Source organism: Fundulus heteroclitus, chromosome 5 (assembly GCF_011125445.2).
Source record: "Fundulus heteroclitus isolate FHET01 chromosome 5, MU-UCD_Fhet_4.1, whole genome shotgun sequence".
In the NCBI taxonomy this organism is placed as follows: domain Eukaryota; kingdom Metazoa; phylum Chordata; class Actinopteri; order Cyprinodontiformes; family Fundulidae; genus Fundulus; species Fundulus heteroclitus.
In genome coordinates, this window is record NC_046365.1 from 6,344,107 (window position 1) to 6,361,325 (window position 17,219).

The 17,219-nt window shown below is 38.1% G+C and overlaps 1 protein-coding gene across 1 annotated transcript in view; it reads right to left on the reverse strand.

Annotated features, from left to right (window-relative positions):
• The window catches only part of LOC105933579 (alpha-1,6-mannosylglycoprotein 6-beta-N-acetylglucosaminyltransferase B), a 236,020-nt gene that overhangs the window by 38,246 nt on the left and 180,555 nt on the right, over positions 1 to 17,219 (reverse strand). The window contains exon 10 of the mRNA XM_036136783.1: positions 657 to 790. Coding sequence (XP_035992676.1) covers positions 657 to 790 — 134 coding nt within the window. The remainder of the gene's footprint in view (positions 1 to 656; positions 791 to 17,219) is intronic.

The window sequence follows — 17,219 nt, forward strand, 5'->3', positions numbered from 1 at the left end:
CTACTGACTTCTTTTTCTAAACCAACTGCTTATTATACCCCTCTTTGCCGAGTGCATTCTCAAGTATTGAAGAACTGTAATAAATGCAGCCCCGCCACGCTCTCATAAGTATGAAGGTTGAGTCACTCATTATAGCTTTGGCCAGTGTGGAATGTGGGTGTCTACAATATGCTGTGCATTGTCGATATAATGATCCTGCAGCTCTGTGCCAACGATACAGGGCTACTGAGGGCTGAATGTGAAAGCATGAGACAGCTAAGCAGTCAATGTCTCAGCCAGGAAGTGAGGACAGACAGCTCTGAGGGAGGATCAGACCTATTGTGCATTTATTATAAGGGAAAGAAAAGGAGAAGAAAACAGGCACAGGGGATGCTGTGCTGAAAATAGAAATAGGAAGCACATTCTTCAAATGAATGTGAACAATCAGCAAAACCTGTCAAAAGAAGTGAAAAGACTAGTTTGAAGTCATGTCAGTATTGGTAGAAAGACATGTTGATGACTGTGCGTGTGAACACCTATAGGTGTTGTAATGCCAGACGAGAACATTAAGGATGTGATGCATTTGTTTGTATTTTGTGTAGTAATCAGCTGTTAGAAAACCTACAGATTTGACAACAAGTACAATGGAAAAAGCGAGTAAGACGACATGATCTTACGGAACATGGTCATGTACTGCCGGGCGTTCAGGTTCCAGTAGCCCCAGTTGGTCCGGTAACCGTGCAGGGTTGCGTACTCTTCATGGTTGTAAGCTGGCTCTGTCCCGAATGTGTCAATAACTCTGATATGGCATCTGTGAAAAATAAAGCCCAATACAGTCACACATGTGGAGTTTCAGGACCAAGCATTAATGTGTTTTATTGAGATTTTCTATGAGACTGCCACACAAAATAGTGCATAGTAGTTAAGTCGATGGAACAAGATAATTAGTATAAAAAACATTTTAATATAAAATCTGAAAAGTGTGAGCATTTGTATTCTGTCCCTAAATCAATATAAGTCATAAATATAAGAATATACTAAAAAAGGTTAAGCTTTTTTGTCACTCATTTCAGAAAGTGAAACTCATGCTATATGGATTCATTACACAGAGGGTGGCCGTCTTTATTTCTTGGCTTCTGGCTTCCAGGCTTCTGAAAAGGATCTCAGTTTCTATGCACTCAGTGCTTGGTTGTCCTTTTACATGAATTATTGGATCAGTGTAGTGTGGCATATAGGCAATTATAAAATAACATAAATTATTTGGTGGTTTGCTGGCGTTTTAGGAAGAAAACCTTTTATCCAAGGGAAAACAATTTCTAGAACAAAACCTAATAAATAAGTGAGACAAAAGTAGAGATTTTTCAGAGAAAATCAAACAAAGCATATTAGCAAAAGTACATTATATAAAAAAACACACTAAAGACCATGGTTTGAATGGAGCTGCCTTTTTTACAAATTCTTACAAAAGTCTGAAAAATGAATAACATTCAGTGTTTTAAAGAGTCAAATAATATTCACGCTTGAGTGTCATGTTATTAGTTGCACAGATTAAGGAATTCAACAGAAAATCCCTCAGATTTTGTTTTAAGGGCCAGAGGAAGCCCCAAATGAATTATTAATAACAAGTGTTAGTTTCCCTTGTTTCTACCCTGTTTTTCATCCTCTGCCCTGTCACATTTCACCCGTTCTGCAATGGGTTTCTGTTAAGATAAGGCATCCCCAAAGGATAGAAAATAGTGGGGGGAAGAAGGGATCAGCAGAAGAGTAGCTGAGCTGAATATCTATTTGGAGATCAAAGTAAAGGGCTAATCTGGGTTAAATGGCTGCTCAGCAAGGCTCAGCGGTTCTCTGGGGTGAGAGAATCATGGCAGGGTGGCATGTTGTCACGTGATGGAATGTGTAGCAGGAGCATAGGTAAATTGCTATCACACTTTACTTGATGTAATACGAAAGTTAGAAGCAAACAAACACTCTTCACACTTTTTCATTATTGTTGTACAAAGCATGGATGCACTCAACATTGTTATCTAAATTAAATCACAGCCCATTCCTTTGATGAGTCAACTCCATCAAATCTGTGCCACGTTAGAGACCATATTTCCTACTTGGGATTGAGGAGGCCAGTCATAGTTTAAAGGGGAAACATAATGGCTTTCACTTCTTCCCTTTCACATTTAAATCATTTAGTTGTGGTGTACATAAAGTGGAACTGCACAGCTTTGGTCTGGATTCCTTGTTGTTGTTGCCCCACAGCCTCTCTTTTACCCCTGCTCTGAGGTGCGTCTGAGAGCATCTCGTTTTGGTGCGGCCTCTTTCAATGCAATATAACCGGAAGTGCATGACCTTGTTTTGCAGCTCCAGAGCAAATACTGTAAAGTAATTGTTCAAAAACCATAATAGAGAATAGAGAAAAATTAAGATTGTGAAAAATATTACCCAAACAGAATATAAATATATATATATATATATATATATATATATATATATATATATATATATATATATATATATATATATATATATATATATGCAGTTACTGGACAGACTAAATAAAAAATGTTTGCACTCCTTGCGGGTCCAAGTACACAACAAAGTGCTAAAGAGCTGCTAACAAATGAGACAGATATTTTTAAATAGCCTTTATGTAACAACTGACGGAAGACAGGTGGTTTAATATCTGTTGTTATTCACTCTGATGTTTAATTAGGTTTTGAGGGACATTATGGACATTATGCATATTTCAACATTAAATACATTAAAACGACCTTTGCTTGGATAAATGTTTGCATTAAAATGACACCATCCCATTTATAAAAAGCACGTATCTGTAATCATGCAGGCTGACTGAAAACCATCTGTCACTTCCCTGTACAAATACAGCGATGATGTAGGACACTAGATTTCCCCTGTATGGCAAGCAAGTAAAAGCAGCAAAAGAAAGATAACAAGAAGACTTTCCTACTTTGCAGATTCCTTTCCTGATGTCCATATCACTTTCTAATTTCTTTGTTTAGATGTTATCTCCACTCTCTTCTACATTTCTATTTCAAATTGTTACTGAAGATCTTTTACAAATCATCAATGAATGGTTAAATGTTTTATTAATTGGACATCAATTAAGTAAAGTATTTTGTGCATGGATGTGGGACTTTTTATAAGCTCAGTTGGTACTCAGCTTTTAAAAATTAAATTTAACTGTTTAACAGTCGTTACTGTACTCATTTATTAATTTAGTCAATAATTTCTTCATATTTAATTTTTTTTATCAATAAATAAGTATGTTCTCAACAATTTCCTGAATTCTCCAAACTTTTTACTGTACACAATTATTAATTTACTTGGTTAATAATTTCTTTATCTCCTTCTTAAAGAAATTCTTGTTTTTGGGGAACTAATGCATTTTTCAGGAAATGTTTGCTGATAGGACACAATGGTGAGTTCTCAACAGGTGATCCTGACATAATACGAATTATAACTCTGATGATTTAGAAATGAACATTACTATTCCAACTGACTGGTTTTATATTCCACATACATGTGGTATCATTTGGTAGTAGTTAGCTCTCATAATGATGTGTTAGCTATTACCGTTATTTGTAAAACCTTTATAAAATCATGCAACAGCGGCAGCAGAAACCTTGAGTATTTCTGTTGCATGTTTTAAATGTGTGCCATATAGTACAAAACACAAAACAATGACAGATGACAGATGGCTTTCTGGTGTTTAAACAACAATAGTTGCAATACCTATTCCATGCCAGTGTGTGACAACAATATTGAAATTAGTGACATAAAATTTTAATACAACTAAATAAAGGCTAATGTCTAATTCATTGCACCCAGTCTGCTCTGCACTCTGCTTGACTACAGCGCCAGTGTTAGGCAAAACTTGTCTTCTGTACCTGCCCACTATGGTAAACTAGGACTCTCTGCAGTCACTCCTACCAAACGGTGGAGCCAGACACAACCCAGATAAACGGAATAATGGTTCAGAAGGAGAAAAATAACAATGACATTTGTTTTAAAGAAATACATCAGGGCTCCAAATCTCACCCTTTTATTCTTCTCTGATAAATCACTTTTGTTCTACTTCAGTCCCAAAGTGTAAAGTATAAATGCACACAGCTGCAGACAGCTAATGTTACATATTCACTCCACCCACGACGCTATCTCTTTAAGTTCCTTGCAAAAGTTGGGAACCCTTTCTTAAATTTAAAGTTTAATGGAAACAAATGCAGGAGAAAAAAATCTCTTTGATGGGAAATCAAAAACAAAACATGAGATGACTCCGCTGTTTTTTTTTTTTTTTTTTTGCACATGCAGAGCTTTATGAAAAACTTGTCACATAGTTTAAATAGAGCTTTTAATGATGTACTGATATCTAGTGGACATGTACATTCCAAATTTGTTCAATTAATTTGACAGAATAAAAACTTTGTTTTGTATTTTTTTCTATAAGAAATCAGCTTGCATATGTACAGGAGGTGCAGATGCAATAGGAAATCTCAGTTTTTGCAAACATCCAGGCTGGTGTGGACAGGACCTAATTGTGTGTTGTTAACTCTTATTACCTATTGACAGTAACCACATATTTTTTCATGATTAAAGGCAATGTTATCTCTGGCTATGATACCACACATGATGAAATCTGCAGTGTCAAAAAATGCCTTTTTAGATTATATCTGTAGTATTTAATGCACAGTTCAGTACATTATTTAACAACGTGTGCTGAATTGGAAGTTGTTTTCTGGTTAAAGCAGAAAATGAAAAGTGGGTTCACCATATTTATGCCAAATAGGAGAGAAATCAGTAAACCTTTTTACAGGGAGTTTAGAACCTACAGTTTTATTGTTAGTCTTCTTTTCTGCGCAGAAACATTTCCTCATCTATCATTTATCTACTACTACTAGTGCAAGCAGTTTTGCTTTTCTTTAGTCTGGGAGGATGCTTTGTTCGTGTTTGGATGCAGGCTCGCCCCCAGACATCTCTTCCGACGCACCACTATCAGATCAGTAAATTCAGCAAACGGGGGTGGTGGTGAGGTGGAGGTGGTGGGGGGGATCAATACCCTGGTCCAATTATCAGATGAGTGGGTGTGATTTAAAACAGAGCCCTATCTGCTCTCAGCATCTCTGACAGCAGCACACTTGCACCAATACAACCCTCGCCTCCACACACACAGTCACACGAAGTTCAGCAAATAGTACACACTGAGCAGGACAGCAGCTTTCTCATTATTTACATGTTACTCGGGCCTAATAAATTAGAGTAGCTATAGGTGCAAACATAAAACAAAGGTAATTAAAGAGAACTGAGAGGAAAGGGGTTGTAAAGCTCAGACCATGTGATTATTTATTCGCTGTAGTGTGCAAGACTCAACCAGAACCTAGAGGGAGAGAGAGGGAGGGGGGGGGGGTGAATAGGTATGTCATTGACCCAACCTGATCCTTAGGGTCCTTGTGGCCTAGATAAATGTTGGCAGTAGAAAGAGGCAAACAGAAATCATAGGGGAAGAAAAAAAAAATATTTTCTCCATTTAATAAAGTCTATTTCAAGAGAAATAGAATGAAACTACTTTCATCTATTTATCAGAAATCTTTAAGAGAATGTATTAGTTTGAGGTCAAGATATTAATTTAATTTCTTGGGTAATGACACCCTATATACTTTTTGATTTTTTTTTAAGTAAGAAGGGAAGTTATTCATGAGTTGACCTGTTGTTTTGTTGGAGTCAAATAAGAAAGACAGTTCTTTGGGCTGGCTGACAAATTCCTTCCCCTAAACTGCTTGTGTTGCACCATTTTGGGTACTTGATTGAAAAAGAAATGGTGACAGAGTGAGAGATAAGTTACAGACAATGTATTAACACTATTAGAATACAGCTACACTCTAACCATAGCGTCCCAAGCGCCAAAATTAGCATCTGCTGTGAAGTTTCCTACTAGGACTAACATAAACGGCTATTTCACATGCTCTTAATGCGAGAAGGGATTGGGCAGACTGAACATCTTGACAAAGCTAGGTCAGTAACTGCAGGATGACATTTCGGATCATCTATAGGTTTGTTGTAGAATCTACAACAAACCTATCTTGTTGTAGAATCAACAAGATTGTTGTACAATCTTCTCTGCCATCATCTGCAAGGAAAGTAGCATCAGAGCCAGTGACTGAAATGAAGAACACAATTGATTACCCTAATCATCCTCTTTATGATGCTGCAAGTTACAATTTAATTTCTCTTCAGCAATTTAAGTGTCTTTGAGTTGAACTGAACAGGATTAGTCTTACCTGCTCTAGGCAGTTTAAAATAAATTGCTCAAATGGATACAACTTAGCGGAATAGTTCTACATTTAACACCTATTTCACTTATGTATTATTCACTCTGTTTGAGAAAACATAAATGGGCATTTTTGGTGGTTCAGAATTAAACAAGCACAAAAACAAATACTATCTACTAATCAACCCTGGACTGGATAACTCAACACTGATTAGGCATTCTTTTTAAACAAAATGTGTAATTTCTCAAAACAAGACAAAGAATTTGATCCTTGTTTTTTGAACAAAAAAAATTTATTATAACTTAATTTAATTTATTTGTTAAACCCAAAATTGTGTATTGTTTCCATTTGTAAAATTAATTTATTCTTACAACCCTAGTAATTACTAAAGTATGTCCACATAAACTAAAGGGTGAAGTTTGCTGTTTCATTGCTAAAAACATCAAGATTATCATTGTATTACAACCTGGCAGGGTGTTAGTATGGCTATATAGTTATACAGAGTTTTTTCTTTAAGTATCTTCTGGATAGACTGATGCTAATCAGACCATGCAATTGCATTGCATTTGTGTTTGTAGCGTTAATTGCAAAAATATTTCTACCATCCTGGACAGATTGAAAATTATTTTCATTTTGACAGGAAATGAGACAGGCATCTTTCTATGGACAGTGAAACAACGTAAATGCAGCAGCAATATTCTGTCTTTATTAATGGTTGAGAGGATGATTTTTCCGAAAATGCCCATGTCACTTTTTTGAATAACTGCATAAGTGCAAGATCACCTTTTCACAAGCCCAGCTGCTCCGATATGTTGAGGTACAAAGGAAAAATAACGCTTGGAGGTCAGCTGCTTTGCCCCAATACAGAGGAACAGTGCCGTTCAACATCACCATTGTTTTAAACGATTCTGAGTGGCTGACAAAGGTTTTATCTTTGCGGTACACTGCCCCCTATGCGTTTCACGTGTTTTAAACAACGCTCAGTGGTGTATTTGTGAGGGTTAGTGTGGATGAAAACTTTTCTTAAAATGATCCTGTGTCTGCGACATTATAATTAAACACAGTTTGGGGGAGATATTGATTTTTTTAAACACCTGGCTGCGTGTGTACAAGACCTGATATTTAGCTCGCTCCACAGATTATCTTAGATTCCCACCAGGACTCAGGCTGTGGCACTCTATTAATCACAGTAAGAGCAAGCATTTAGGTAAAATTAAAGACCACCTCGAACCTTTCGGTTCAACTGTATAATAAGAATGTAATTCCTATGGGACTTTTTTATTTTGGGTGCAGTATAAACTAAAGTTAACATCAGGATGTCTCTTACAATAAAAGTAACCCAAAGCAATGGAGATGGGAGGTCACCTAAGAAAGAAGAAATAAAAACACAGCTGCCTCGATGTTCTCACTGTGTGCTCCAAGCATACTTTCAGATTGGGTCTTCAGCACCAAAGTTTTTAGGTGCCTGAAAAAGAGATTACTACGGATTACTTGTCCGTGATTACTAAACAAGCCTGAGCCAGGGAAAAGGACAGAATTAGACAACAGTCTACAGTGAAAAAAACAGTGCTGCATTGGCAGAGTAATACAAAGAAACAAGGATCTGAATTTCTATTGTAATAATTGGATAGATAGATAGCATACATAGAGGTGAGAACAAAGTGAGCACAAGTCTTCAGCTGGACAGTTTGCAGCCTACTGGCTCTTCTACTCAGACACAATAAGACGTTTAGAAACCTTGTTGGACTTATGTTTGGAGGTTGATTTGTACCAAATACAACATATAAAGGTGACTTGTTGTGTGTTGCATCTGTAATGGGATAACGGGAACCTCTGTCACCCTATTGCTAATCTGCTTTGTGTTTAAATGAAATATGAAGATGCACTCTTGACTGAATAATACAGTATATTATTACTGCGGCCCTGGCAAATATAACTTGATTAGCTAAACCAAGCTGCTTTTGTTGGACAGGTCAAAAAATTACGATTCCTTGAAGAGGATCCAACTGACTGGGGCCTCCCTACTTTCTGATATTTTCAGCTGGTAAATATTGGACCACTTCTGGATACTAATATACATTGTCTATAGAGAAGTGAATTTATGGATGGAAAAACATGATTTATGTAAGGAAAGGAAAGAGAGATAGCGTGATGGCATGTCAAGAACGCTGTCGCAGGTTGTACATTTTACACCAGTGATTTTTAAAGTCTGGACTCCAATCCCAATGCAAGTTGAATGTAAAGTCAGTCTGAATCAGCACATCAGTTATGTTTAGGGTATGCTCTGCTGACGCTCAACCAACAACATTGTAAGAGAGAGTGTTGCAAAGAAAAGCGCCTGCTTCAATAAGTTTTGCATAAGAACAACTAACTGGAACTGCAAATAAAAGATGTTGTGCATCCAATTAACCAATCCATATTAGAACAGAGAGAAAACAAGTTGCTATGAGGGCAGCAACTCAGCAAGTAAAGATCCTAGATGGATCTTTACAGAAGCATGTTTGTATCTGTGCAAAATAGTGAAAAAAAAACCAGTTAAAATCTATGGGAGTTTTAGGTGGAGTGTAAGAACATTTGAAAGCTTTCTGAGACTCATTTTACCCAGTTTGGAAGCAGTAAAAGCTAATCCACAAACTCCAAGAGGGAAAAATACTGGTTGTCAAAAAAAAACTAAACAAACAACAAAAATAAAAACAGCTAAACACCCTGGAACTGACTATTATTATGACGTCCATGTAATAATGAAATCATTACCCCCAGATTCCACATCCTCCGTGCTTGCTCCGTTACATTCAGGTATGTGTACGTCCGACCAACGAAGCATTGTTATGTTAATTAATGAGAATGGTTCCACATTGTCCGTGATTACTACAAACGTCTCTGTTGACAGACCCGCTCTCTGTTGTTCATCGTTGAATTATGGAACAACTCCAATTTCCTGTTCTGTTCCAGTTTTTTTTTATTATTCACAACAAAATTTGCTGTTTTTTTTTTATTTTGGTGCAAACAACTCTTTTGCACCAAATAAGGAAGCATATTTATGATTTCAGCATTTAATTAGAAATGTGGTCATCCTTTCCAAATAGATTTGCATTTTGCTTATAATAACGATGATCACTTGCTCTCCTCGAGCTTCAAGGAACTTTGGAGTAGAGCTAGACGAAGTAACTGTGGATTTTCACAGACTCACGGAGGCTGTCTTGGATGGAACGGACACGTATAGGAGCGGAGGATGTGGAATTACTGACACTTCAAACACCTGAAATGTTGGTTTTAGAAAGGACTGATTCTATATTTCCATTTAAAAACATGTTACTATTTTAATACTTTTAGTGAACTGACAGGCACAGTTTTAAACATTACAAAAACATTTAATTAATACTTAAAATGGGCCATTTTACAACACTTGTCAACTATTGTTCTTGATCCCTTTGGAGTATATGCAAAAGCTTGGTGTTTTTGCAAACACTTACACAGGTTTTAGCTGGCTGTCAAATTTCTTGTGCTGTTAACTTATTTTTAGTTATTGATGTTGGAACACACACAAATTATGCATTTCTTTGTTCCCTTTATTTCTTTGTCATGCAGCTGCAGACTGATAAAAGGAGGTAGTGACTGAAAATATAAAGGATCCAAATGAAACAAGTCTTTTCTATGACAGGGTCAAATTTAAAGTTAATAGCATACATGAAATGAGTATTCTGGACCTTTGTTTATGTGGTTATGTCTAGGCGTTCGCCAAGAATGATCCAAATGCATCCAAACTGTGCCAAAATGGAGAATGTCTGGACATGCCAACTTCAAAAGGCTATAGCTCTTGCTTACTTCTACATAGGGGCATTAGTGAGAGCTTTAATGAAAGGTCAATTCCAGAGTAATGCTGTTTTTTTTTTGTTTTTTTTTCCCCGGTATGGGTGTGGTCCGCTCCCTCTCAGGAATGCTGTTCTATGGACAGATTCACTGTCAGCATGACTGAAATACAGTAGGGGAAGAATAAATATCTGACGCAGAAAAACTGCTTTTAAACACGCTGCTCGGTGCAGCAAACTAATTTGATTTACACATGCTGCTGCAGTGGTTCTGGAGAAACCGTAGATCAATGCAGTTGGTCAAAAGAGGTGTCAATAAAAAGGAGGAGGGCCTAGACAACCATTTTGAAACCAGTCGTTAAAAAAGAAGCCAACTATGAGACATAGAAATCAGGAGTATGTTCCGTGGGGACACTGGTGTCTACTTGAAAGTAAAGGTGTCCACTTTCCACTAAATAAAATTATGAAAACAAACCTATTTTTAGGAAAGGCTCTGAAATAATGATAGTAATATTTCCTTCATCTATAAATAAAAGATGTGATATTACCATGAGCTATTTGGAAAATAAAAGTAATCCTCAGTGGAAGATTGACAAGCTAGTCACAAGCAAACTGTTTTAAACTGGTTCGGCTGTTTATACCAACTCTATCTGAAAATGTTAATAACAGTGTCTATTAACAGTCTAAAATTTAACAAGAGACCCTTGTTAAGTCTGATGCTGTTTTCTCAACATGAAGAATGTCCATGTTACTATACTTTGCTACGGTGTTTTAGGCTTGTTGACTATATCAATCCGGCAGATCAGCTGTGACTTTTCAGCCCCCTCTTATTCTGCCAAGAATAGATATTAGATTTTGCGTGATTGAAGATGGTATGTTCCTGTGATGTGCAGTTTCTAACCTTGCCTGCAAGATGAATTCTCACAGTATTTGTGCGTTCACAAACACACTTGTTCTCCGGCTTCCACTATTTGTGTCCGAACCAAAAAAGGTTGGGGCCAATCACGTTGCGGTATTGAGGTTTAAGGCGGGACCTACTGGTTCTACGAAAGCTGCTGCTATCACATCTGTTTTGTAAGAATCCACTATTTCATCTTTGAAAGAAGAACAGCAAGAAATGCCTTGAATAGCTTACCTTCTTGCAGCTTCACATTAAGGTGCTGCTTACATTTTAATTTGATACCGTGATTGGCTAAAACCAACCTTTGGTAGGCGGGCATAAGGTGTCACTTCACCCAATCAGCTTGGAGAGGTCAGCTCCTTTCCCCCAAACGGATTCAAAAGGACCATTCCCAGATTGATAATGTGCAGAACGGAGAGTGCTACACATTATTAATCTGGCTGGCCAGTTCAGCAGTTTTCACAGTTATTGGAAAATTATCCTGCCAGATTCACAATCAGCTGATTCAGATTCATTAGCAAGATCTAATTAGAACCTGTTTTTCGTGGCAGACGCGGCTTTGCGTTCCAAAATGTTTTATGAAATAAATAAACAAACCAGCTTGCTGCAGGCAGTTAATGTCCAGAATAAAGCAGGAGACTGGCAGGGCCGACGGCAGGCAGCTCACAGGAGGCAAAAGGATGGTAGAAGGATGGTAGACAGGTCCAATGGGCAGGGCGATGATTATGGTCAAAACACAGTCCAGGTCATGTACAGTAATCAGAGAGCTGAATGAGGTGTTCGAGCAAGGGCAGAGCAAAACTGGAAAATCCAGAGACGAGAAACTATGTCGGGATACAGGCAATGCAAACAACGAACGCTGGACAGCTACTCACTCAAAGGCTTTCAGTGATCTGGCAGACACTGGATGTGGAAGGCAGGTAAATATTGACGGGAACACAGGTGGGAAACATGCAGGTAATTAGGAGTGACAGGTGTAGCTGCTCTCTCTAATTAGCAGAGCAGAGAGTGGCAAACAGTGAACCAGCCCAAATAACAAATGATCGTGTCAGGGACCAGGAAAAACCGATGCATAACATTTCTCCACATAGGAACACGGTTGTTGCTCGGCTAAAAGTAAAGCGCTAAACTTAACAATGGTCTGTTAGAAAATCGCAGGCAGTGAATATCTGCTGCCATTGCATTCATATCCTGTCAGAGGAACATTTTAAGTTGGACTGGTTTTGAAAAGCTAAAGTCAGATAAAGATATCAGTGTCTCTCTGACCAAGTGTTATTTCTTTACATCAAACAAGGGAAATATTGCCGATAACTACACCTAACCTCCAACTACCCATCTGCCAACTGCACCTGCCAACTACCCAATTAAGCTTAAAAAGGCCTTAAAACACCCTGAAATACAACACGAGAAGTTTGACTAGACAGCCAGTATAACAGCATCTGCTGACCCTAAAGACAGATTCAAGACCGAACTGTTACACCTGAGCAACAGAAAGGTGAACACAGCAAGAAATTAGGCACTGAACGGTCTGAAATATGTTATTTTTGTTGTTGTTGTTGTTGTTTTGTATTTTTGGGACAGAAAGACAAATCATGAGAACAAGAGAAAGGCAGCAAAATGGGTTACATGCTGGGCAAAATTCCTCCGCAGACCACCAGTATGCATTACTCTTGCTCATAATTGGATTTTAAAAATACATGGAGTGGCCCTTTAAGCACGGTACCTAAAATCTCTTTGTCTCTGTTATCTTGGTTGCTTCTTTTTTTTAAATATCTTTGTCATATTTTTGTATTTAAGCTGGCCTTCTATTCCCATACAATATGCTGCCCCCATTTAAACTTTCCATTTAAATAGGTGTGTGTGTGTGTGTGTGTGTGTGTGTGTGTGTGTGTGTGTGTGTGTGTGTGTGTGTGTGTGTGACTAGAAAATCCAAACAGTCTGACCCTGTAATCATATGAGTAAGCCATTTTTAATAACTGTACAAGCCTTTCTTCATTTGTTGTGGACTCTTTACTCTTGATTGCAGTTGATACATTCCCACTGCGGGTCAATACAGGATTATTATATTGTTTATTAGAGAGCAATTTATCAAATCTTGAAATCTAAAATCTTAAAACATCAGACTGAGACCAACATTGAGGGTTCGGATGAAACTGGACTTAGAATGAGAACATAGTTGGCCTCTCAAACCCATTTGTTTCTGAGGCAACAACATGAAAGAGACCTGAAGCTGCTGTGGGTTCATGTTACAGCTCTCTCAGGGATGTGCGGCTGATTATTTTCCTTTAGTGCATTCTGGCAGCTTAAATCCTTTCTCTTTGAATATTAATTCATGTTTGCTTGCCTCTTGGTCGTGTCTGTCATGGCCTAGATTCCAAGTTGTTGAAACTCTGAAGCAATGCCAAAAGCCATTAAACACACTTTTTTGCACCATCGCCCCCCCCCCCCCCACACACACACACACACACACGCACACACACAGACTGAGTCTAATTTGTGTTTTTTTTTTCATGTGGCAGACGTTTTCTGTTTCTTTCCTGTTTCCACTTCATAAAGTGTTTGAGCACCTCTCTCCTAATCACAGTGGGCCCAGAATGACAGTCATACAGCAGCTAGAAGCTGATAAGGAAAAGGTCTGATGGGAAACAATGTTAAGGTGTCCGAAAGATGTTGTGGGTAGGCATGGGGGAATTGATGCAATCTTGATGCATCTATGAATGCATGTTGTCAGTATGTAATATGACTCTAATCTTGTACTACATGTGGTCTAATTATTATTACCCTTGCTGTGCAGTGTAATGGTGCATGGCGGATGGTGCTGTGCCAGTTTGTGTGTGTACAGGTAGTCATGCTGTTCCATCGTCTCACAATGTTTAAAAATATGAATTTGTTTTTTTTGTTTCCCAATATCTCTTAATTGGTTGCGGCAGCATGTTTTAATAAGAAAATTAATTTTGACAAACAGAATGAGTTATAATTAGACATTCAGACAGAGTCCATAAACAAAACCAATAATCTTAACTGTCCACGTGGAAAGTTGCTGATACACATTCAGATAAAACACAGTCTGCATGAAAGTGATGATACCAAACAAATCCATGAGGTCGACCACGTGTCCTGTTTTGTGTTCGGAGGGCACAGATTTTTAGACTCTTTTTCTCTGTCCTACAGTTGGAGATGGTGTTCCATATTTGGACGGTTTTAAAGAGTTAAAAGACTATGACATTGTTTATTATTAAGATGCTTTGGAGTTTGAGTTTATTCTTTAGTGGTATCCCAATGCTGTTGTTTCAATGATCTCAGTTTCCCAACATGAGCTCCACGTTCAGTTAATTAGTCTCACTCGTTGCTTGCAGTAATAGTCACTCACTCCCTGTGTATGTATGCTTTCTAGGGAAAACCACCGGTCAATTTTAGGACAAAGTTTACAATTTTACTTTCTTATTTAAGTCCTGACATGGTTTGCACCACAATATGACTTAGAGGTCTTACAGTTGCATATCCCTTCAGGGCACTGAGGCCTATTGATCAGCTTGTTCTTATTCCTAAAACATAACAAAAAAAAACCAGAAAAAAAAGAGGTGACCAAGCTTTCTCAGTGCTATGGAACTAACTATTGATCTACCCACTCATGACAAACTGGCTCCTATCTTGGAAACTTTTAAATCAGATCTTTTTTTTTTGTAATTTTTGAGTGTTTTCAGCATTTAATATAATTTAGTGGTTAGAACTTTGTGTGTTATTTGTTGCTCTGTATCTCTGGCTGCCTGTGTATCTCTATATGTGCAGAGCTATGGCAACCACATCTTATCTTAAATGTGCTATTTGAATAAAGTGGGTTGGACTGGATTCACACATCCTGCCTGCCAACTGTTGCATATATCTAACTGTCGAGATCTCAATAAAGGCTTTCACATTGCATCAACAAAATTGCCAACAAACCTGTGAAAACATTAGGTGAAGGGCAGGTTATCCTGTCACTGTCTTCACTGCCTCTAGCTTTACACAACTAGGCCACTTGGGAAGCTGCATATTCACAAACTGATACATCTCTGTGGATGCGTGTGAGAAAAAATGTGCTGAATACTGTCACCATAAAACAGAGCCGACCAACTGAATCGTGTTTTATAATCAAATTTCAGTTGCAAGTTAGGCAGAGCTTTGGGTACAGCTGAGAAGAATCTTACATCAGAGATGGTTTTGCTGTAAGCTACGACCTTAAGCAGAAAGTGTAAAGGAGTTTGTTAGATAGCAAACCGTAGAAGTGTATTATATGTGAGGCTAATATGGGTAGATATAAAGCCAAGTTTGTATTGCTTATGTGTTGTCAGTGGAGCAAGAAAAATGGTTGGGAGGGACTGCAGTAATTGTAATGATTGATGATGACTTGGCTCAGCCCTGGTGGCATGGCCGGGCATTGGGTGGCCTTGCCTGCCCATAAAGCCAGCCTTGCCTGCCCTGGACTGGAAGCTGTTTTTTTGTTTTGTTTTGTTTTTTTACCTCTGAGTGGCCATCCTGTCGTTCCTCGATTTGTCAATCATACAATTCAAGCAACCAAATCAACAACTGTACATGCTAGCCAATTACAGCTAAAGGGGGGCGGGTCACTGAGTCATACATTCGTAGCCTACAGACATGGCTGTGCTCACTGTCGTTAGTGCTGCATGGATATTCTGACTTATTTCTAAACAAATACAAGAAGTGACAATAGAGCAAACGAGAGTGAGCAGGCAGCGTCGCCATTCATTTCTGTTGGGAACGTGAGCACCGAGGTTAACACTGTAGTAAACATTCATGTTGGCTATGACAGCTAGGGAGCACTGGGAGCAGAACAGAAAAGAGTAGCTAACTCAACTAAGTGGAAGAAACTTGGGTTACTTGAAGGCAGAAAGGAACACTGCTTTACCCCTTACATTTTTGTTTGACCTAGTGTATTCTGTGAAGGATTGCGTATTGTATTAGTGGGAAATTCGGGTTTCTAGTTATGTTGAAAGTTCTTAAACATATCGGAGACTAGGAATTCTGTTCAAAGCTGACTGATAAATCATCTTCCCTTTTTACAATAGGAAGCAATATTGAATCATCTAGTTTTGACAATGTCCTGTATAATTTAGACAATATTCTTCTTTGGAGGGGGGGGGGAGAGGGGGGTTAAATCAAGGAACTCTAGTACATTTAATAGTATTTGTAAACCACCTTTAAAAAGCTTAACATTTTTTTTATTATAGATTTAATTTGTTGATATTCTAAGAATTTGTTTTTATCAATACCATTTTGTATATTTAATTTATCAAATGTGATAAACTCAGTTCCTTCAAATATATGATCCAGGTATTCCAGAAAGTAATGGAAGAGACTGATTGAATACACACAGGAGGAGGTGATTGAGAGCAGGTGTGTTCAATCAAGCTGGCTGGGGAAGTGTAGGCAGCAGAGGTGGGGCAAATCAAAGCTGTCACGTCACACCCACTGAGCTATATTATACACTGGAGTGCTAATCGCCCGCTGTTAGAACGAGTCGCTTTGAAGACACCAGCCGCCATACTGGTACTCCCTATTTTCCCCCAGTAACTATAGGGAATATGTGCGCAACAGCATTGAATAACGAGGATTTTGTCATGTTAGGGGGGGGGGGGGGGGGGGGGTGGCTTAAAACTTTTAAAATGTCAAATGCCATATACTTTTACTAAAACTGTTAAGTACGTCTCTCAGTACGGGCCTCTCTCTCGTCTCCTGCTCGCGCGGCTCTGCGCGCGGCTCGCGATAGCGAGGAGAGAGAGAGCAAGAGAGAGAGATAGAGAGGAGAGAGAGAGAGAGAACCAGGGGAGAAAATATGTAAAGAACCAATAGACAAAAACGAGGCATATATATATATATACATATATTTACATATATATATATATATATATATATATATATATATATATACATATACACATACTTACATATACATATATATATATATATATATATATATTTAATATGAATAACATGTAAAATATTTCAGCACCTAATTTCCTAGTAGTTGATAATGTTAGTATATCCACTGACTGTAGAATTACCTGTGAAACGTTTTCACACAGCCAGAAAACTGCTTGTTGTTGCAACCAAATCCTATGGGATTCTGTGAGAGTAGGGAGTAGCAAGATGGCGGCCAGTGACTTCAGTTTTTCGGCAAAATCAGCACTCCAGTGTATAATATAGCTCAGTGGTCACACTTAGCTGCAGAAACAAATTTCCATTTTTTCAGGT